Source organism: Anarhichas minor, unplaced genomic scaffold (assembly GCF_050575085.1).
Source record: "Anarhichas minor isolate MPS153535 unplaced genomic scaffold, ASM5057508v1 ptg000030l, whole genome shotgun sequence".
NCBI lineage: Eukaryota > Metazoa > Chordata > Actinopteri > Perciformes > Anarhichadidae > Anarhichas > Anarhichas minor.
The window spans coordinates 4802258-4824713 of record NW_027466476.1 but is presented as its reverse complement, the minus strand read 5'-3'; the positions used below and the strand labels follow the sequence as shown (position 1 = coordinate 4824713).

The window sequence follows — 22456 nt, the reverse complement described above, 5'->3', positions numbered from 1 at the left end:
GTTGTAAAATGTTGTGCTTTTACACATTAAGCCATGAATCATGTCCTTACCCTTTGATATGATCATATATTAGTGAAACTAAACGGTTGAGGAAAAGGAAACGGGCTGATCAGTGGGAGAGCCTCCTTTACACTGTTGTGGAGAAACACAAATACATCCCACATCAGGAGCTTTGCATCAGACCAGGAGAAAGCGGCCCACGGGAATCTTATCAAGCCTGTGAACTACCTTCCTATTCCAACCGAGTCTGAAGATGGTGGTTACCGTTGTCAGTGACCTGGCCACTACGGACGTTCAGGGGTCTAACTGTTTCAATGATCTCTCAACTCCCAGTCGCCACCGGAGATTAGCTTTCTGCTTCAGTTGTTTCTACAGTCAGGGACTTGGAGGAGACTTGACAGACCAGACACCAAACCGTTACCTGTGACCCGCCTATTGACATTGACTGATTGCTGATTTTGGTTTTTTACATTCAACTTTTAGATTATGTATGAACTAAATGAACTTGATTGATCATTCACACCAGTAACGGCGGGCACACGAATAGTGAAGACACTTCCTAAAGAGATGCAACCAGGATCTGGAAATGTAAGAATTTACAAGATATAAGTGATCTTCTGCATGTTGTGCCTATGACACCATTACAACATGGTACTTCCATAAATATAAAAAACCTAAGTGTGTTATACTAAAGCTGGCTGGAGTTTACAAGACTTGTTTGCAGCACAAGAGAGACCTTCAGAGAGGCTTTGGGTCCAGTCTGTGCTTCAATAAAGGGAATCAAAGTACTCATAAGGCCAATTAACTTGCTAGTAAGTTTTTATAGGAACTATTGTTTTTGGAGAGAGGTCAGCACTGCGGGTAACTAAATCCCCTTTTAACATCTAATTCTGTTGATATATTGTGATGATTACTAATCCTAACTGTATGCACACAAACTAATAAGAAAAAGAATAGTTAATTAATTGCTCATGACTATTTAGAAAAGTAAAATAAGCACAGAAATCTTTCCAGAAGAATGCAAATGTCACGAAATTACAATATATCTGTCCCTGCATCATGACGTAATGAAGGATGTATTTTTCTTATCACTTACACGATTTGTTGTAATATTATTAAATCATGTGTAGTAGCAACACAAGCAAGGTTCGGATGCCATTGTCTTTTTTTTTTGTTCTTCTTTGGGCACCATGAGGTAAACATTTGGGCCCAAACTGCAAAAGGGGGTTTCATACTGCCACCAACTGGTTGATCGGTATTATTGTTTTTTATCTCAGCTGTGATCGTGATTTGCTTACAGTGACGAGATAAACGTAGCTGTATGTCTTGTGGATTTCTGAGATCTAAATGGTTGTGTATATAAACTATTATAAGGTAAATCGAGTGTTTCTCCACAGCCACGGCCAGCCAACAGCTGACAGGAAACACGACCACTTTCACCGGAAAGGAGGAGCAGCTTTTTATTGTCGTCTGAGAGCTGCTGTAATGGCGGTGTCTCGTCGTTCCTCGCAGCAGCAACAACAGCAAAGTACCTTGCCGTCTCCGCCGAGAAACGGCTCTATTTCGGGCGCTCCTCCGGCCTCTCCGCCGATGTCTCTGCTGACCTCGGCCCCTGTACCCCCGGAGAGTGAGAGGGAATGCAGCGGAGCGATCGAGGGGGCCGTGGCCTCCCCAGACTCACCCGCCCCGGTCCTAGCGAGCAGCGCAAGCTTCACCACCTCTAACGGCGGCGGTGGCAGCAGCAGCGTCTCGAGCCCCGGTTCAGGAGCGGCCAGTCCCGCTGATGGGAGCAGCGGCATTGGCGGGGCGTTCAGGGATTTGTTCGAGGCCTGTCGTAACGGGGATGTATCCAGAGTCAAGAGACTTGTCGACTCGGTGAACGTAAACGCGAAGGACATGGCTGGCCGAAAATCGACTCCGCTTCACTTCGCTGCGGGTAACGATGAGCTAAGCTAACGATGCAGTAATGTATTGCAACATTAGCTAGCTGTTAGCTAGCTAATGTTGGTGTGTTTTGACCGATGTGTTTGCTGTTCATCTTGTGTTTTTTGTGTGTGATTTGCCCCGATGATACCGTTAAAAGACGCTGCAGTGTGTCACGTCTGAATGAACAGCCTAGTGGTGCTAACCAGCTAATGTTGACGGTCCTCAATCCAATTTGGTAAACAAACAGACCGTCATCATTTTTAGCTAATCCCAAATAAGACAAAGCTAGGAAACTCAAAACGTCATCAAATTATGCCAAATCACCTTTTAAAGAAACGTTATTTCACATAACTTACAATTGTATCAAGCAATGCAACACAGTCTACGTTAGATGAATGCCGTTATCTTAAGACCAGGTTTTGGGCATAATTGATGCAATAACACTGCTGTCATATCCAAGAGTCTATACCCTAAACTGATGTTGCCTTGTATCAGTAAGAGTCACATGTCAGAATTTAGTATTAGATATTTATTTTCGTTGGGATTTTCAGTTTAATCCTACAATAATAACTGTCAGCAATTATATATGGAATAGGCTACTTATGGCTACTTATGGTGCCTGTGCATCGCTCTCGACCAAATATATTGAGGGAAAAGCAAATGCATTTTAATCCTCTTTCAGGTTTTGGCAGAAAAGATGTGGTGGAGCACCTCTTGCAGACGGGGGCTAACGTTCATGCCAGGGATGATGGAGGACTCATCCCCCTGCATAACGCCTGCTCTTTCGGCCACGCAGAAGTCGTCAGCCTCCTCTTGTGTCAGGGCGCAGACCCCAACGCTCGAGATAACTGGAACTACACTCCGTTACACGAGGCTGCCATCAAGGGAAAGATTGATGTTTGCATTGGTAAGGATCCCTGTCAATTGTGTTCAAACACAGTTTGTTTTGTGTTGTCTACCAACAACATCTTTGCTGTAACATACTTAGCTGTTTTTGAAACATGATCGCCGTACTGGGTGAGACAGTATGGGAATGATTTGAGGTGAAAATGAAAGTCTTGTCTTTATTTGCACCTCTCTCACTCAGTGTTACTCCAACACGGAGCTGATCCAAACATCCGCAACACTGATGGAAAATCTGCTTTGGATCTGGCCGACCCTTCAGCCAAGGCTGTTCTCACTGGTCAGTACCTCTCGGCTGCTTATCTCTCGCATTTACAGTTTAGAAATGTAACCCTCACTTTTACAGCAAGTGACGTATGATAACAGGACGAAGTAAAGCTTCAGTTGGCAGATAACCTTTAAGTGCAACCAGGAGTCTAAAATGCAAGGATCCGATTGCATTTCAAAAAGCTACGGTACACATAATTCTGCATAATTGTAATAACGTTGGAGGATAATCATGACCACCAGCTGGTTACCTCACCCATTGCTCTTCTTATTCTTTGATTTGGGGGTCAACAACCTATATTGCATTTACTCCTTACTGACACTCCATCTACTCTACCTGAACTGTATATAAAAACTGGTAAAATAATATGCCTTTCTCTAATATTAATGTGTTTTTTCACCCAGGTGAATACAAGAAGGATGAACTTCTAGAAGCAGCAAGGTGAGTATCATGCTGACTGGTCAGTGCACACACATCCTGTTGGCCAGAGTCAAACAGCGACATAGTTTTCTGCTCATTGCAGCAATATACACGTTTAAATATACACACGATGTACTACTCTGACCAGCTCAAACAGTAGCATCAGTGAAAGCCTGTGTCATTACTTTAAGATCATGAAATCTCCCTAATGAGCACAGCAAATTGTGTTTTGATGGGAACTATTTAATGACTCCAGTCTTTTCAACCATGTGATAACAGGAGTGGAAATGAAGAAAAGCTGATGGCACTGCTGACTCCGTTAAATGTCAACTGTCATGCAAGCGATGGCCGCAAGGTAAATGAGCCACTAGTACTGCACCATATCACACACCAGACGGATATCTGCCACAACACCTTCTATACAGCATGTTGTGCAGGCTTGTTGTAGTGTATTTTTAAAGTTCTTGATAAAAATAGGGAGCCGGTTTCTGAGTCCTAGTGTTTGAGTAAAGGAATTAACAGTCAGATGGGGGCTGGATTAGTTTGTGTGGTGCAAATACAAAGAGGATTTAAGTCATTGTGGGTGTTCATGGGGACCACCTTACCTTGGACAAACCACTTTGCAACATAAACATTGTAGATATTTTTTTCTTTAATTCAGCTTGTGTGACTCTCATCAGACCATCAGTGGAATCCACTTGCTTCTGTTACAACATGACTTTCCCTTTACCAACCACATTAATTCTCCAGTTCTGTCCGGTGATTTTTCACCGTAGAACAATACAACCAGTTAGTTAGGCTAGTTCATTCTGTATTCATTTTCTGTAACTAACATAGACAAACCATTCCTCTTGATTTACAGTTCAGTTTTAGTACTTTTTCTTCATTGTTTGGACCAGGTGTCATGGCAGTAATATTGTCTCTTCAGCCTGATAGTCTTTATTCCATGCCAGAGGCTGGAGCAGCACTTGCCTATTTCATACATTCCTAACCACATTTTTTTCCAACAGCAGTACAAGTATGAGTCCTTCCCTGTCTCCTTTGCAGTCTATTTAAAGTTTGCACGATCCGAGCCAGTCTGTCAGTGTAGATTTGGCCTTGGATTTAACCAGCGGGCACCAATAACCAGTCCTCACGGAGAAAGCAGAAGAGGAGAAGTCAGACTTACCCGTCAGCCATCGACCCTCTATGGCCGGGTGTCACATTTAATCTCAAACCATGTTTGACGGATCAACCAGTGATTCCTAGCTAGCGCTTGTGTTTCATTGACTTAAAGAAGAAAGAAAAGAATTGCTGTGAAAAAGATACTGTCATTTTGTAATTTTTGTTTCGTTTTGTTTTCCGTGTGACTCTGGCAACATTTGTCGATCAGTCAACATCCCAAAAAATGCTGGTAAGTTGACCTTGATAACGGCCACTTGATTGATGCACTGTTGTGTTTTTTGTTACGTTTTGTTCTTTTTTTTAATCCATTGTTTTTATTTGACCAATAAGCTGGCTGTCACTTGTTAATTGCTCATCATGGACCTGGGTGTTCGGGTCACTCCATGTATCTTTACCCTGATGCTCCTCTCTGTGTGTTTGTGTGCGTGTGCGTGTGCGCGGCATGTGGTTGAGGGAGTGAGTGACTTGGGTTGGTGTCATGGTGACAATTCATCTTTTGGGATTTTGAGAGGAGCTCACAACGTCCACTGCCTGCTTTCTTCAGCGTCTGTCCTCTCCTTGCACACTCACCCGCACTTCTCCGACTTTCAATCACTTGCTCTTCAGCCAGTATCTGATTTGGCTTTTGTTTTATTCATTAATGTATTTTTGATGATCACTCATGCATGCCTGAAGGCCTGCTCCTCTGCTTTTTGTAACACTTGTGTCTACTTCACGTTCCCTGTTGGAACAGTTGTTATGCAGTAATGAATGGACTACATTTGTCACCTATCATTCTCGTGCTATGCTACCCTCCATGGTAATGACTTTTGATTGCTCGTGTCATGCCACACTGAATGATGCCTCCGTGATTCGACTCTGTCATCCGTCTATGTTTACCACTGCACCTTGAGATCTAACAGTTGGCTTCTTGGGATTTATATTAACATCACTGCATGGAAATTGAAAGGAATGATGTCCCTCCTTTTTGATTGTAAGCTTGACGTGAGCTAGATTTTTCTTTTTTTGAGTAGAGAACAAATGCCACTGAAGTTGGATCTGCAGCTTTTCTTAGACTAACGTTTATTTTCCTTGGCTGAAAAAAACCAGCCATTTGATTTGATCCTCTTATTAGCTTGCAGAGATGCTTTCTCAAACACTCAGCCTGCTTATTTTAGCTTCTTTGCATCCTATTACGGTTGGGATTTGATGGCTTTTTATCTAATTCTGAATCCAATATTGAATTCCCTTAGTGTCTTTCCGGCAGGTCTTAGCATTTATATAATAAGTAAAAGCACTTATAAATTATTTAATATTAAAGAAACCAAAACTCAAAGATTAACATTCAAAGAAGTCATGTTTTCTATTTGGCTGAATGATACCTGAATGCCCAATATTCTTGATTACAAAGAGAGGACATGGTGATCCAGCTATCATCACCCAACCGTAATTCCTACGCAGTCATTTTGAATAGAATAGTCTTTAACAGTTGCACTAGCAATTCTTTCTTGTCATCTAACCTCGTAAAGCTTAATTATAAGCTCTTAAGATTTTATTTTGCCGACATTGTCGAATAGCAGTCGGGGTAGATGAGTAATGAGGTTGAAGTTGCTTGTTGTCGCTCACTCGGGTCAGACACTGTATCGACAGCAAAATAAATCTTGTCGCTGGATTTGCCCACAAACTCCATTGACTTTGCATCGTCATACCTGCCGTTCATCTGTAACTCACCGAGCATAGCCAGCCGTAGCACAGTGCTTCTGGCCCTAATCCAGCCGCTTGCTCCTGTGGCCATCGAAGGCAGCACACACTGAACCAGCCGGCGTTCTGCGTGTGCTAACGAGCCGTCCTCTCTTGCAGTCTACACCCCTCCACCTGGCTGCCGGCTACAACCGGGTCCGCATCGTCCAGCTCCTTCTGCAGCATGGAGCCGATGTTCACGCCAAGGACAAAGGGTGAAATACTTTTTCAGAAAAACACACAAAAACTAAATTAGTCATCCAGTTGTTATTAATGTTGATAACCTGTGAATCTTGTCCCCGCAGAGGCCTGGTTCCACTTCACAACGCCTGCTCCTATGGCCACTTTGAGGTCACTGAGCTTCTGCTTAAAGTAAGACCCACGAAAGGTTTCAGTATTAAATTGACTGAAGGAACTTTATGATTTTTGCAAATCTACTGTTTCTCTTTGCTTTTTAAACTTGTCTGACTGTATTTCCAGCAATTTAGCACTCCCTCAAGTCAATTTTTTTAAAGATAAATTCAGATACTGAGCAGAAATTCTGTGATCTGATGTGCTTTTGTCTCTGCAGCATGGAGCCTGTGTGAACGCCATGGACCTGTGGCAGTTCACTCCTCTCCACGAGGCAGCGTCCAAGAACCGAGTGGAGGTTTGTTCCCTGCTGCTGAGCCACGGGGCCGACCCCACCCTGCTCAACTGTCACAGCAAGAGCGCCGTGGACATGGCCCCCACTCCAGAACTTAAAGAAAGGCTCACCTGTGAGTTCACTCTCAGTCACAGACATGTATACTCACTATATATATATATGTTCAGTGCCTAAGCAATTGCTGTTGGCTTTTCAAAAATGTCATTTTCCATTTACTCGTCTTTCTCGTTCATGTAGATGAATTCAAAGGTCACTCGCTGCTCCAGGCAGCCAGAGAGGCCGACATGGCCAAAGTGAAGAAGACGCTGGCTCTGGAGATCATCAGCTTCAAACATCCTCAGACCAACGAGACCGCTCTGGTCAGAACCAAGCTTCCTCATTGTTTACTAATTCTGTTGATGTTAAAAAAAATTCCCTGGGTAATAAAAATGGATCTTGCCAGCAATGCTCCGTAGGATTGATAAGGATGTACAGACAGTTAGTTGTGTGTTATTGGCTATTGTTTTAGCAAACTGGCATCTACTAAAATCATTTGTCCTGGTTCGGCAGAAGATTGCGCGACACTAATCCAATGTTGACGTGTATTTTTAGCACTGTGCTGTGGCTTCCCCCCACCCCAAGAGGAAGCAGGTGACTGAGTTGTTGCTGCGTAAAGGCGCCAACATTAACGAGAAGAACAAAGAGTAAGTCCACAGCGTTTAGTTTCAACATTTAACATCGATGTACAACTAAAAAAAACTACAATTGATAAGGGAATAAGGAAATCATGATTTTGTAACTTGTGAGCTTATTTGCAAAGGTGATGTCTTCCACACAGAAAAACTTAGAATAAGTAAAAATCTTAACTGGTTAACTGCATGTTGATGTACAATAACTGCTAAAAAGAAAATAAATACTGTCTGTAACAACAGAAAGAAGGTGATAACTTTTGCCCGTTGTGTCTTTAAGCTTCATGACTCCATTGCATGTTGCTGCTGAGAGAGCTCACAACGATATCCTGGAGGTGCTGCAGAAACACGGAGCAAAGGTCCGTTTGTTTTGCTTTTCAAATGTATGTTCTGCCAGAAAATGATATTAGATAATGCAATCTGAAAGGATTGGAAGTGTGAGTTGCTGACCCTTAACTTCACCTCCTCTGACTCCAGGTAAACGCTGTGGACACACTGGGTCAGACAGCTCTTCATAGAGCTGCGCTGGCTGGTCACATCCAGACCTGCAAGCTGCTGCTGAGCTACGGGGCCGACCCCTCCATCGTGTCTCTGCAGGGCTTCACCGCTGCTCAGATGGGCAATGAGGCTGTACAACAGATTCTTAATGGTAATCACACCCACCACGCTTTTGACTATTTCACATTGTTTGCTTTCAGGTTTGATATTTAAAGTTTGAGAATGAAAATGCTCTCTGGCAATATTTAATGTCAAGGCAGATTTTGTCGTCTGAAGTTTGCAAATCTTTTGTGTGAATTTCAGTGCTCGGGTTATTCAATAGGATGATCCTTTTGCTTTGTATTGAATGTCTTTTCTGTTTTTTACAGAAAATGTCCCCACACGTAATTCTGATGTGGACTACAGATTTCTGGAGGCGGCCAAAGCAGGAGATCAGGACACAGTACAAGTAAGTTCACTGTTTCTTCTGTAGTTTTGTACTAACAGTGACTACAGCTTGGTTTTTAGATAACAAACCTTTTTTTACGTTTTTTTATTTATTTGATGACGTTCACTTGCCAATTTTGCCATCCGTTATTGTAATATCTTCATTATTGTACATTGGAGCTGCTTTTTAGTTTCTTGAAGAATTAGTAGCACTGAAATTTCACACCCTCGCTAGCAGAAGTGGTTAAGAAATTTCTGTGATTGCCCCATTTAAATTGTCTTGTAAACCTGTTATTATATCCCCCTGTTGAGTTCTTAATTATCATATTGTCTTTGTGTATTGCAGCAACTTTGCACCCCTCAGAATGTAAACTGCCGGGACTTGGAGGGCCGCCACTCTACTCCTCTCCACTTTGCAGCTGGTTACAACCGAGTGGCTGTCGTTGAATACCTGCTACACCATGGAGCTGATGTTCATGCCAAAGACAAGGGGTGAGTTCTGCCATCTTACTCATCTGTAGCTTATATCTAAATGGAATCACTGAATCAATTATGTTTAGATTTTTTGTGCTAACAATGCTCTTTTTTTTTTTTTTTCTTCTGCAAAGCCGCATTTCTCAGTGCTGTTATGATGCGTTCAGCAGACACGAATACAAAGTTTTTTCTGATTTTCACTTCTGTATTTCCTCCCGCAGCGGTCTGGTTCCCCTCCACAACGCATGCTCCTACGGTCACTATGAAGTAGCTGAGCTGCTGGTCAGACATGGAGCTTCAGTCAATGTGGCCGACTTGTGGAAATTCACCCCGCTTCACGAGGCTGCAGCCAAAGGCAAATATGAGATCTGCAAACTGCTGCTCAAAGTGAGGATCCATTATTGTCAACTTTCACAAGTATTGTCTTACATTAATTTGTGTCCTTCATTAGTTATTGTTGTTATGATGATGATCACTTTGACCTATGAAGCCACTGTCTCATATATAGCAAACGTTTATAAAAATGTGTGTATAAAAAAACTCAAAACTCTTTGTTCAGCACGGAGCCGACCCATCCAAGAAGAACCGTGACGGCAACATGCCGCTGGACATGGTGAAAGATGGAGACACAGACATCCAGGACCTGCTGAGGGGGGACGCCGCCCTGCTGGACGCTGCCAAGAAGGGATGCCTGGCCAGAGTCCAGAAACTTTGCTCCCCAGAGAATATCAACTGCAGAGACACACAGGGGCGCAACTCCACACCACTCCACCTGGCAGGTAAACATGTTTCTGGTTTTGTCTTATATTTACTGAATACAGGTACTGACAAACACTCCTGATGTGGCATTCACAGGGAGGTTGTAAGATTTGTATATATTTTGTCTTGTCCACTGTCTCTGATGCTGTATGTGCTTTTGTTTTGTCTGGCTATGTTTGTTTTTTTCTTTCTATCTGCTGTTCTTATGCAGAATGTACACTTTCATGCTGAACTGATTCATGTTCCTTCTCCTCAGCTGGGTACAACAACCTTGAAGTGGCAGAGTATCTGCTGGAGCATGGAGCTGATGTCAACGCCCAGGACAAAGGAGGCCTTATCCCTCTTCATAATGCTGCTTCTTATGGGGTCAGTTTCAACAAAACAAACACAAACGCATTACTTAAATCAAATACAGACTCCGTGGGGTTTGCTTTACACATTCAAAAAACTACATTTTTACAAAAAAATATTTATGGTGCTGGTGGACTGACTTACTCTGTTGCCTCTCTTCCTCACAGCATGTGGACATCGCAGCCTTACTGATCAAGTACAATACGTGTGTGAATGCTACAGACAAATGGGCTTTCACGCCCCTTCATGAGGCGGCACAGAAGGGTCGTACACAGCTCTGTGCGCTGCTGCTGGCTCATGGAGCCGACCCCACCATGAAGAACCAAGAGGGCCAGACTGCCTTGGACCTGGCCACGGTAACAGCTTCTGTGAAACAGACAGACATTGACAGCTTAGGAATTACTGTTAAATTAGTTTATCAGGCTGAGAGAAGTTCTCTATGGTCTGCTTCTTGTTGTTCATAGAGGGCCCCAAACTGATCACTTTACTGGTATGAGATGGGAGAGAGAATGTACAGTGAACAAACTTAAATCCTTTGAACTTGTTTGTCTTTGGCATCCTTGCAGGCTGATGATATCCGGGCCTTGCTGATGGACGCCATGCCACCAGACGCCCTGCCCAGCTGCTTTAAGCCCCAGGCCACAGTGGTCAGCGCCTCGGTCATTTCCCCGGTCTCCACACCATCCTGTCTGTCGGCCGCCAGCAGCATAGACAACCTGGCCGGACCGCTCACTGAGCTGGCCACCGCCTCCGCCTCTGGGTCCTCCGGAGTGGCAGATGGAGCCACAGGCACCGACCGCAAGGAAGGGGAGAGTAAGTTAATTGCATCTTTAATTTGAATACTGGTTAGTTTACGCAGAAAAATCTGGACATGCACAATTTGTGCACAAACCCTGTTTGACATTGAACTATTTTTCACTGCAACGCCCTGTTTTCCATAGTAGCCATGCTGGACATGAATATAAGTCAATTCATGAAGAGCCTGGGCCTTGAGCACCTGAGGGACATCTTTGAGAGGGAGCAGGTCAGTCATCGCAGAAATACTTAATACACTTAAAGCTAACACATTCATGCATTGCACAAGTTTGTTTTACTAGTATAAACTTCTCAACTTGTATTTTTTTTCCTTTTTGCAGATCACTCTGGATGTGCTGGCTGACATGGGTCACGAGGAGCTGAAGGAGATTGGAATCAACGCCTATGGCCACCGACATAAGCTCATCAAGGGTGTTGAGAGGCTTCTTGGCGGCCAGCAAGGTAAGGAGTCATCTTTTGTTTTTCTGTGAGGAATCACCTAGGAATGGTAACCTGCTGTGATGTCTGCAACAGGTTGTTTATTAACAAGTAGTCACCAAAATCTGACATTTTCAAACCCCAAAAGAAAGTCGGGGGAAAAAAGGCGGCACAACAGTTTAATAGCCAGTGATTAACTGTATTGTTGTTTTTCAGGTGGCAACGCCTACCTGGCGTTCCATTGTGCCAACCAGGGCACCATCCTGATAGACCTCGCTCCAGACGACAAGGAGTACCAGTCTGTGGAGGAGGAGGTTTGTCTAGTTCACTGTCTTTGTTTATGTTGTCCTTTTTAAAACTGCTATGGCTGTTTTGCTCTGATTTTTGTACAGTGCATAGAACTCCTATGTAAAGGCATTTTAATAATTGGATCATATGCCGCTGTATCATTTTCCTGTTAATGAAATCATGGTGTTTTTGTTGTGTGCCCCTCAGTTACAGAGCACCATCAGAGAGCACAGAGACGGAGGCAACGCTGGCGGTGTGTTCAGCAAATACAACATCATCAAGGTCAGAACCAGGAATCCCTCTGTACTATTTTGATAACTCGCAGAACACTGAACAGCTTTTATAGGAACCATCTCTTTGATAGATGGTATTAATAAAAACTAATCTGAAGTGATGGAGGTGAGTGGACATTAAATTCTCGGTGTAAAGCAGACATGCCGCCCAACATCTTGTTCGATGTGTTTCATATTGTGCCCCACAGATTCAGAAGGTGGTAAATAAGAAGCTGAGGGAACGTTACACCCACCGGCAGAAGGAGATCGCAGATGAGAACCACAACCATCACAATGAGCGGATGTTGTTTCACGGTAATCGCACCATCTGTTCGCTTTGTGTGTCAGCAGCAGGCACTACGAACTTTAGTTTTCAGTCATTTACTTGTAGTTATGTAAAGCATTGCATGTCAATTATTATTTATAAATGTCACTCTGACACTGTCGCCACATCTTTCTTCAGGTTCCCCGTTCATCAACGCCATCATCCACAAAGGCTTTGATGAGCGTCACGCTTACATAGGAGGGATGTTTGGCGCAGGGATCTACTTTGCAGAGAACTCCTCAAAGAGCAATCAGTACGTCTACGGCATCGGTGGAGGCACAGGCTGCCCGACTCACAAAGACCGCTCCTGCTACCTGTGCCACAGGTAACTTCGACTTGAGATGAACGTTGACTACCCAAGTTTAACTGCCTTTTCACTTGTGTCTGACCTGTCTCCTCTCACCTGCCCTGCCCTATCAGGCAGATGCTGTTCTGCCGAGTGACCCTGGGGAAGTCCTTCCTACAGTTCAGTGCCATGAAGATGGCACACGCCCCGCCAGGACACCACTCGGTGATCGGGCGGCCCAGTGTTAATGGCCTGGCCTACGCCGAGTACGTCATCTACAGGGGAGAGCAGGTGAACCCAGACACCACCAGTGTCTTTCCCAAAATACTATTTATCCTTTAACATTAGTAAAAACACATTAAACATCTGCTGTGTAATCTTATTTCTTGCTATGTTTTTCCTTCAGGCCTTCCCAGAGTACCTCATCACCTACCAGATCCTTAAACCAGAGAGCGCAGCCCAGTCTGCTGCAGGAACTGAGCAGAAGTCATAGTCACTTTACGTCTCTCACACACACAAGGACACGATGCTCGTTATTTTCTCCTTTTGTATTGCAAATGCCTCAACATTTTTATTCACCAAACACATTTCCAGTCTCCTGTCCAGTAGAACCCATGGTGACCGGTGCTTAATGAGCAGATATGCTGTATAATGCTCTCCTACACGTGGTGATGACACCCTTTTGTTGTTGTTGTTTTTTTTTGCATCGGCTGCATGTTAATACAGAAGCATGTAAGGCCCAAAAGCGTGTGTGGGTTAGGTCTCTCCCCCTCCCCTCCTTATCAATCAGGAGGATGCTTGTAGGGTCTGTGAAGTATCGGCATTAACATTTTCCACTCTTTGTCGTCTCATGCCTTGTGACTGTGCAGATTCACAACCCCTCACCTCTATCTATCTATCTATCTATATATATATATATATATATATATATATATATATATATATATATATATATATATATATATATATATATATATATATATATATATATATATATATATATATATATATATATATATATATATATATATATATATATATATATATATATATATATATATATATATATATATATATATATATATATATATATATATATATATATATATATATATATATATATATATATACACACACTGTCTCATTATCAAAGCCTGAAACCTGTGGACTACTACTGCCCCACCGCATCTGGGTTCATCCTGTATAGAATGGCCTCTGGTAACTGTGATTTTAATGCTAACTTAGAACACTACAAACTGCTAACAGTGTATTGTTGCTATGCTGTGATGCTGACTTTCCGAACTTTCACCCCAAGAACGCTACAGACGCTGAACTGAATTGTTTTTAGTGGTTTTATTCAGGGCTGGACATGCAGGATAGAGAAAGGGCTCTCTGGCAAATCACAAAATTGGAGACTATTTTATTGTCATTACAATACTGATTTGTACGAGAGAAGAAGTGTGCTCAGTATCGAAGCTGGAATGCAATGTAAGGCATCATAATTACACAATTGTATACTAAAGGCTTGGATGTTGTAAATTAAAAGCAGTATACATATGCTTCAAGACAGTAGAGTCAGTAAACGTACAGTGTTGAAATGTGCTTGTGATGCCTTACAAGTTATCACCCGACAGCATGGACTCAACAAACACCCTTTCAGTCGCCATGGTGTTACTCACAGACATCCCAGCCTAAGGATTTGCACTTTTACATAGAAGCCTATTTAAGTTATTTTGAATTAAAAATTGCAAATTTTCGGGAAAAACATATTTGTACAGGTTGTGTAAATGGTTGTGTATAACTGTTGCTGTTTGACAGTATCTTTGAGTTCAACTGTAAATGACATTTGAATTTTCCTTTCATGCCTTCTTGATTCTCCCAACTTTTTTTTAAAATAAATGTCCCATTAACAGCTACCTGTTGTCTAACCGTTTTGTGTCCGCAACAGATCTTTCTTCCTTTTATACTACATGAAAGTACAGTGTAACTAATGGAGAATGGCTCCTCAAGTCTCCACGCGAATGCTTTCACCCGTCATATGACTTCTGTCAGCCAAATAGTTCTGTGCAACTTGCATTTATATGGAATATATAGATAAGAGCCCCTTGCATGTGTGTACTGGAAATAAAATAAATCCCCGAATCCCATTTCTAGGGCATTTTCGACCATTAAATAAAATCATCTGCCCAACAACACTCTCAGGAACTACAAGGAGCACACTCAAGTATTTGGTTTGAATGAAACAAGTAAATATTTCATAGGAAACACATTTAATAATAATAAAAATTTTAGCATTTTCTAAAATCCAGACTTTGACCATTAATAAAACTGATTTTTCACTGGATTTTAAAAAATGACTACTACTTTCCCAAACTGTGTCCTTACCAGATTTAAATGATTTAAACCTATCTGAACAAATGTTGTGGTCCGTTTCCTTATCATACTAAATGTAGTCTTTTGTCACAAATGGGTCATTGCTTATTTTAAAATGGTGTCAACAATTCTGTCTGTTTTTCATAAACATTAGCGCGTGTACAAAACTACAACAACCGACACCAACAGGGTCGCACGCATTAAACGTCATCGTGCTCAGCTGACCGCGACATCCTCCTCGCGCTCGCGTTTGTTTTGAGGATCATGTTAAAAGCCTCTTTTATTATTTACATTCACATAACGTACAACGTGTAACGTTAATCCATATTGGAGTTAAGTTGCCTCCTCGTTACTAACTTCACATTTATGAGCAATTGAACTAGCGCGACCCACAAAGTTGCCATGCTCGGTCGCAGACATGCATTGGAAAACGTTCTCTGTCTTTATGTTACTTCTTAACGTCAGCGAAACTTCAGCAACTTCAAGCGTCATCGCAGTGGATGTGGGGAGACCAGTGGGAGATCTCAAACAGTTCTGGAGGAGCACTGGTTTCTGGTATGGTTGTTGTTTACAATCATTGTAGCGAAACGCACAGTAATGGACAAGAAGTGGCGAGAAAGATGACAGTTTAGTTGAATTGGAGAAATTAACGTGTTTTCTACCAGAAGATCTGTTATTAAGAAAACGTATTAAATAATGTTGCACCAAGTAAACATATTTAACAAAGCAAAGACACAATGTTCTTTTTTTTCAAGAGTTAAATCATGTCAGGCTGACTCTTACTGGGCCACACTTTAATATTAAGTCTATGAACAAGCTGATGAATAAATCTTTCTTTAAAGTCAATCTTTAAAACGCCTTTTTGTGTCACTGGTGCGTCACAAATTAAAATAGGAGGCTCTTCTTTGTGCCACAGTCCCCCGCTCCCTCACGCCCAGGCCCACCAGTTTGACCTGAGCACGGACCAGCAGCTGAACCTGGCCTATGTGGGCTCAGTCCCCCACGGAGGGATCCAGCAGGTCAGGATCCACTGGATGTTGGAGTTGGTTACTGCACAGTAAGTAAACCAGCAAGTGATAATGAGAACATGCCGCTAAATATCATGTATTTGTCTAGTTTGAAGATCACATAGCGTATGATTATCAGTTGCTGGTTTTTTTGAGGGTTCCTTAAAATGAATGACTGCTGTCTGATTTTATTGTTGCAGAGATATTGGAGGACAACCCCAGTACGACTTCACTAAACTAGACCAGCTCATAGAACTCTTGTGGATTAATGGACTCCGACCAGGTATTGAACCACATTTAAAGTCATCTTCTTCCTCAATAAATCACACCAGCCTTCATGTTCTCATCTGGTTGCCAGATTTGTGCTTACAGGATAGATGTTATGTTATGTTATGTTATGCACTTGTGACATGTGGCTGTTAAAATCTGAACTGCAATTAAGTCCTGCACATCTGGTTGTCAGGTTTTGAACTGATGGGCAGCGTCTCTAACTATTTCACTGACTTTGAGGACAAATCACAAGTGGTCGAGTGGAGAAATCTGGTTTATCTGATAGCCAAGAGGTACATCGGTGAGTGCCATTGTTTTCTCACTATTGTGTTATATTATTTTGTTATATATTATGTTTTTTGCTCTCCGTACCACGTAATCATGGTCAGTGAAAACCTGAATCTGAAAAATACAATAATTGCAATTGAGAAGCAGTGTTTAAGTAAATGTTTACAATGGTTATTGCCAGTTATTTCAGCCTACTTGGGAGGGGATTGCTATTAAAGATTATATCAAGATATATATTTATGTAGTTTTTGATTGTTGAGGTTTTATTGTTAAATAGTGTACATTATTGGATAAGTTTAGCCTTGGTTGTAATTTCCTCACAGAAACATTAATTAAACGTACGTGCAAATGTTTTTTTGTTTAATGTAACATGACAATAATTAGACTATAATGAAATTAAACTGAACTGTGTGATCCTGTCCTGCATAATGTGATTTAATGTCGTGTTTTGTTTAATTACAGATAAGTATGGCCTGGGAAGTGTCTCTCAGTGGAACTTTGAAACATGGAATGAGCCCAACAACCATGACTTTGATAATGTCACCGTGTCAATTCAAGGTAAACACATCGTTCATCCTACATGACGTTTCTATGTCATGTCAGTTATATTTTAAGTGGAAGTTTTTGCTAAATGTAGCCATTGGTACAAGGAAATGCAAATGTGTTGCTAATCAATTTTGCTCTCACTTTCTCTCATAGATAAAGTGAGTAATCTGAAAATGTTTGATAAATGCGTATTGGAAACTCGTACGTCCATGATTGGACACTTACTTTATATTTGGCTGATACTGACATTAAACAAGATCGTACTTCATTTATTTACTGATGTCTACCTGCAGTTTGATGTACAACACACTTTTCTTTAGGGTTTCTAAACTACTATGATGCCTGTTCGGAGGGTCTGCGCGCTGCCAGCAGTCTCCTGAGGTTTGGGGGTCCAGGAGACTCCTGTCATTCTCCCCCACACTCCCCATACTGCTGGGCCATGCTGCAGCACTGCTACAACGGCACCAACTACTTCACTGGAGAGACGGGGGTCAGGATCGACTACATCGCCCTGCACAAGAAGGTTCACTTTTCTGGACTCAAAGCATATCTAAAAAAAATATGAAATGTTTTGTCATATTCATTGCTGTGAGGATATTTGTTTTCACTATAGGAAACTCAATCTAGTTGATATATTCACTTAGGAGAACAAAAACAAGGATAGTGATGTTATTGAAATACATGTTGCCTGAGTTATGTAAAACTGTATTTAGTAATGCAACCATTAGCATAATTAATTATAAAACTAATGCAATTATAATAATTATTAGAAGCTAATTTTCCGTTTCTGCTCCTCAGGGAGGAGGCTACTCCTTGCCCATCCTCCAGCAGGAGATCCAGACGGTGGGGGAGATCCGGGAGCGTTTCCCCCGGTTCCACAGCCTCCCTGTTTACAATGATGAGGCCGATCCGCTGGTGGGCTGGTCCAGGCCTCAGGAGTGGAGGGCCGATGTAACCTACGCTGCGATGGTGGTGAAGGTAAGGGATGGAGGACAGCAACATGAAAATCACCTAGAGAGGGAAAATCATATTTGAATTGAAATGAAGAGCAAATTATGGCTGAAGCTAATTCCGAATTTTAGAATGGCTGCAATTTTTTTGCCAACTCAAATGAGAAATGAATTTAAAATAAAATAAAATTTCACGCAACCAGTCTTCTGTCCTGCTCTCTACAACAGGTAATAAACCAGCACCAGGATCTGCTGCTGGCTGACCCAAACAGCACCATCAACTACACCCTGCTCAGCAACGACAACGCCTTCCTCAGCTACCACCCACACCCCTTCACCCAGCGCACGCTGACTGCCCGCTTCCAGGTCAACAACACCGAGCCGCCTCACGTCCAGCTGATCAGGAAGCCTGTCCTCGCTGTCATGGGCCTGCTGGCTTTGCTAGGTGACGATCTCTTTACTTTTAAAACGGGTGACATCTCCAGGGTTTTACATGTGCCTCAGTGGAAGTGTATGGTTGAGTTATGAAGCAGCCCCTTGTACATGCAAAGCTCAGGTCTCCTTGATGTTGCCGTCTCATCTTCCCCAGTCGTATTTTAATAGCCCCGTTTCCTCTCCTGTATATGATGTACTTTCAGGAGAGACCCAGATCCTGGCTCAGGTTTTGAGCTCAGCAGGAAGCAACAACAGCACGGTGGGAGTTCTCGCCAGCAGCCACAAGCCTGTAATAGCAGGAGGCTCAGACAGCTGGCAGGCAGCGGTGCTGATCTACAACAGTGACGACAACAGCACCTCCACTGACACTGATGACGTCACCATTTCACTGAAAGGATTGGCTGCTCAGAAGGGTAGGTTTAACAAGATACTGTTGCGGTCGATTAAAAGGTGTTTATAGTTACGGTCGTATTTTAAAAAGGTCTTTTATTTCTGCAAGAGAGGGCTGCCTGTCAGTGCTGCCTGTTATCTTTGTGTTTGCCGTCCAGGTCTTATGTACATCACGTATTACATTGACAACAACGTAACCAACCCGTACCAGCTGTGGCAGAGCATGGGCAGCCCCGACTACCCCACAGCAGAACAGTTCAGACGCCTCAGGAGTGTGCAGGTAAACAGGAGGGCTGAACAATATCATACAAATTGACATTATGATAGATTTTTTTGTTTGCAGTTTATTTATCATTGTTTAAAATCAACAATCTAAATCAACTTTCAACATACTTTAGTTTTTACCATAGTGACAAAGCCAACTTACCCATCAAGTGTCAGGAGTATTATGATTGGCCCAATTTGCCATGTTACATCGCACCCTTCATACAGTGACCACTGTGCATGTATTAAGTAGTGTAAATACAATGTATTGTTTTTCCCTAAAATACATTGATATCATAAAGATCATATATCTGTAAATTTAATTTACCATTTGGTAGATTACAAGCCAGGTGTGCTCAATCTCTCAGATTTCCTGTTAGTTATAAGAAGGGCAGATGCACACAGAGTCTCATATTAGCGTGGATGAAATGCTTCTAAACTGTATATCCTAGTTGCACATTGTTTTGAGACAAGGTGTATTTAGGGATGAAAATCTTGTTGAATTGTTGTTGACATCTATTTGCTGTCACCAGCACTATCAACATTTAGGCGGAGCTGATTCCTTTGATCTATTTGGGCATTTACTTCTCAATAAAGTGCTATTAGACATGCTGTGACCCACTAACGATGTGTCATTGCGTCAGGACCCTCACGTCGAAGGACCCTGGGAAGTTCCTGCAGCGGACACTCTGACTCTGAAAGCCAAACTGTCTGTGCCGTCTGTCCTCCTCGTCCATGTTTGTGCCCAACCCAAAGCAGAGCCAGACCAGGTCGGTACCAACACACATTAACAATGTTAAGTCAAACTAAATGTGATTGTTTTCCTCGTTTGCATGGGCCTCACAGTCCACCTCGGAGCTTTTCATAAATGTTATTTATCTTCATTTGAATCCTACCTTGTGCGATCTGTGTCCGTGTTTGTCAGTCTGTACAGTTGAGCGTGTGTTTCTGTGTCAATGCAAGTAAGACGAGTGAGATTTTCTCCAGTTGCAATGTGAGAAAGTGATTTTATGATTTGAGTATGATGACGGTAACTCAAAGCTTGTGTTATGATCAAAGCCTGATGGATTGGGATGGGACTGAGCTGACTACTTCAAACGAGATGAACTCTCAACTGCTTTTCACTTTTGATTAGATCAACGGATTACACTTCATCAGGATCACGATAGGCCAAGTGCTGATTGTCTGGTCAGACCACTGTGTTGATTCCAAGTAGGTGCACATGATTATTACTTTATTTATGCCTTTGTCACTGCAAGGAAATGTATTATCCAGAACTAACTATGTGGAAATTGAGTATGTAAGCGTTGATTTATGCATTTCAACTCATTTGTATTTGCAGATGCATTAAGACATTTGAAGTGGAGTTCTCCACAGACAACAAGGAATTCAACAGAATTAATACTCAAGACACCATTTTTACTTCTTACGTTTATTCACCTGGTAAGAATTTCCACTTAATTATTTTAAGGATTGTTAAATGATGGCAATGTCGAACAAAACAGAATTGTTCCTCACCTTTCAAACTGTATGGCATCGTGACATCCAGCCATAGAAATAAGACCATGTACCATGTTGTGTTTTGTAGTGGACCAGGAGGTCGGCGGTCTGTACAGAGTCCGAGCTGTGGACTACTGGGGAAGGCCTGGCCAGTACTCGCTGCCAGAGAGGTTTACAGGGGAGCACTAGACCAGGATCAAGTCTGGTAGCATTGATATGATGTTTCTAAATACTTTTGCACAATGTAAATACATTTTATAGAGATCAATGTGCTGATTATATATAATATACATTATGGGTAAACTCTGATCTGCCCAATCTCATTATAAGCATATATTTATTATTCATACTCCTGCTCTAATTAACAGTAATACAGGCATCAGCTCTTTTGATAGTGTATAGTTGTTGTAATTTCAAAGACTTTTAGATTGTCAGATAAAAGTGATTGAATACAATTATCATCACAAATGTCATTATTTCTGAAGCGGTTGTAGATGTATTGGTTTGTGGAGATCTATGGTAAGGATTGAACACACCCTGTCTTGGTGGAAATCCGTAACATAAATATAATCTTTGGATTTGGCTGTTTTTGGTTTGGATGACTATATTGTAAACAAATCCCACGAAAGGACCACGACAAACAATGTGTCAGCCTTTCAATACTTTCTGACTTTTCTACCACTGTCTGTGGCACAAAAGCAAACAGAAGTAACACATTTGTCTGGAACTATTTTCAGCAGCGAATTAATGCACAGTTGGTTTAATGATTTTGGTCAACAATAGAGCTCTACAGCAGAGGAATAAGATATATCAATACTTTTTCTGTAAAATGTGTTTTCGTTGGATTTGTTGACTAACAGATGATAGAACTTCACTAGACTTCTCCTTTTTAATATATTTACAAATGAATAGGCCAGCTGTGTCACACATCCATAAGGACAACTTGTTAAACGTAGTGTTAAAATAAGATGTTGTTGTTGCTGGTTAATAATTTGTCATTATTGGTATGAAAGGAGAAGTACAATACATAATGTCACTGAGCAATGAGAGTAGTAATTAGCTGATATCTACAGAAACTGTTACAATCAGACCAACAAATAAGGGATACATTCATAATCTTTTGTAATCTGTAATATGTACATTTGTTCTACTATATTTTTGTACTGTTTTGTATGTGCTGGTGCACTAGAGAGGATCAAGCTAAATTGCATACACAGTCTTTTTTTTTTTTACAAGGACAAGAGCAAGTTTCTTTACAAAATGTATTGTCACCAATACAGAATGATTACGCAGTGATCCATCGGTGTGACAATACTGCGCTGTTATTTCATAACATTCCCTCCACCAGTAATAGTTTTCATTAAATTTGTCTTGGAAATATATTTGAATCTTGGTATTGTTGGTTACAATTTTTTTTCATGGGCGTTGAATCTGGATCTACATCAGGGGTGCCCACACTTTTTCGACTTGCGAGCTACTTTTAAAATGACCAAGTCAAAATGATCTACCTACATTAAAAATGGTGAATACCTGAGGACCTGCTGGAGACTGAGCGTCGCGTTCAGCCTAAAACTACCACCGAGGAGGAGATGGAGGTATTTAACTATTATCCACCAAATAATTCAGTTCAGAACAGTTTTAAGGTCTTAAATCCATCAATTGCCTAATTCCCAAACTCAGGTGCAGGTGAGATTTGGGTGTGGCTATAATTACCACAGTACACGGGATGCAACATATTAGCATTTGAATATGAATTTGCAAACATAGACAGCTTAACAATGTTAAAAGGATCATTTGTGGAGTTACT

The 22456-nt window shown here is 41.7% G+C and overlaps 2 protein-coding genes across 3 annotated transcripts; both read left to right on the top strand.

Annotated features, from left to right (window-relative positions):
- The first annotated feature begins 1389 nt into the window (after positions 1–1389).
- On the top strand, positions 1390–13556 carry LOC142964240 (poly [ADP-ribose] polymerase tankyrase-1-like). The gene is made up of 28 exons (XM_076104473.1): positions 1390–1936; positions 2609–2833; positions 3014–3109; positions 3502–3538; positions 3797–3872; positions 4890–4910; positions 6521–6615; positions 6706–6772; positions 6972–7158; positions 7284–7405; positions 7638–7729; positions 7995–8073; positions 8192–8363; positions 8581–8660; positions 8985–9130; positions 9334–9499; positions 9672–9891; positions 10128–10237; positions 10390–10578; positions 10789–11035; positions 11164–11246; positions 11359–11479; positions 11672–11769; positions 11951–12025; positions 12225–12330; positions 12479–12665; positions 12761–12917; positions 13033–13556. The coding sequence occupies exons 1-28, from the start codon at positions 1486–1488 to the stop codon at positions 13117–13119; spliced, it is 3792 nt and encodes a 1263-aa protein (XP_075960588.1). The 5' UTR covers positions 1390–1485; the 3' UTR covers positions 13120–13556.
- A 1666-nt stretch (positions 13557–15222) lies between these two features.
- On the top strand, positions 15223–22037 carry idua (alpha-L-iduronidase). 2 transcript variants are annotated; one of them, XM_076104799.1, is made up of 14 exons: positions 15223–15554; positions 15916–16056; positions 16207–16289; positions 16470–16577; positions 17027–17122; positions 17431–17633; positions 17909–18088; positions 18289–18505; positions 18699–18908; positions 19044–19165; positions 19794–19919; positions 20285–20361; positions 20492–20592; positions 20738–22037. In XM_076104799.1, exons 1-14 carry the CDS (start codon positions 15418–15420, stop codon positions 20836–20838), a joined length of 1902 nt encoding a protein of 633 aa, XP_075960914.1. In that variant the 5' UTR covers positions 15223–15417; the 3' UTR covers positions 20839–22037. The 2 variants fall into 2 exon arrangements, with proteins under 2 accessions (XP_075960914.1, XP_075960916.1); XM_076104801.1 differs by lacking the exon at positions 16470–16577.
- The last annotated feature ends 419 nt before the right edge of the window (positions 22038–22456 follow it).

Excerpts from the sequence above, each read along its gene's own strand:
- LOC142964240 (XM_076104473.1), top strand. The coding sequence starts at position 1,486 with ATGGCGGTGTCTCGTCGTTCCTCGCAGCAGCAACAACAGCAAAGTACC. Across the intron at positions 6,616-6,705 it reads GTTCACGCCAAGGACAAAGG|AGGCCTGGTTCCACTTCACA; the intron begins GTGAAATACTTT and ends TTGTCCCCGCAG. Across the intron at positions 11,480-11,671 it reads GCTTCTTGGCGGCCAGCAAG|GTGGCAACGCCTACCTGGCG; the intron begins GTAAGGAGTCAT and ends GTTGTTTTTCAG.
- idua (XM_076104799.1), top strand. The coding sequence starts at position 15,418 with ATGCATTGGAAAACGTTCTCTGTCTTTATGTTACTTCTTAACGTCAGC. Across the intron at positions 16,057-16,206 it reads TTGGAGTTGGTTACTGCACA|AGATATTGGAGGACAACCCC; the intron begins GTAAGTAAACCA and ends TTATTGTTGCAG. Across the intron at positions 17,123-17,430 it reads TGTCACCGTGTCAATTCAAG|GGTTTCTAAACTACTATGAT; the intron begins GTAAACACATCG and ends ACTTTTCTTTAG.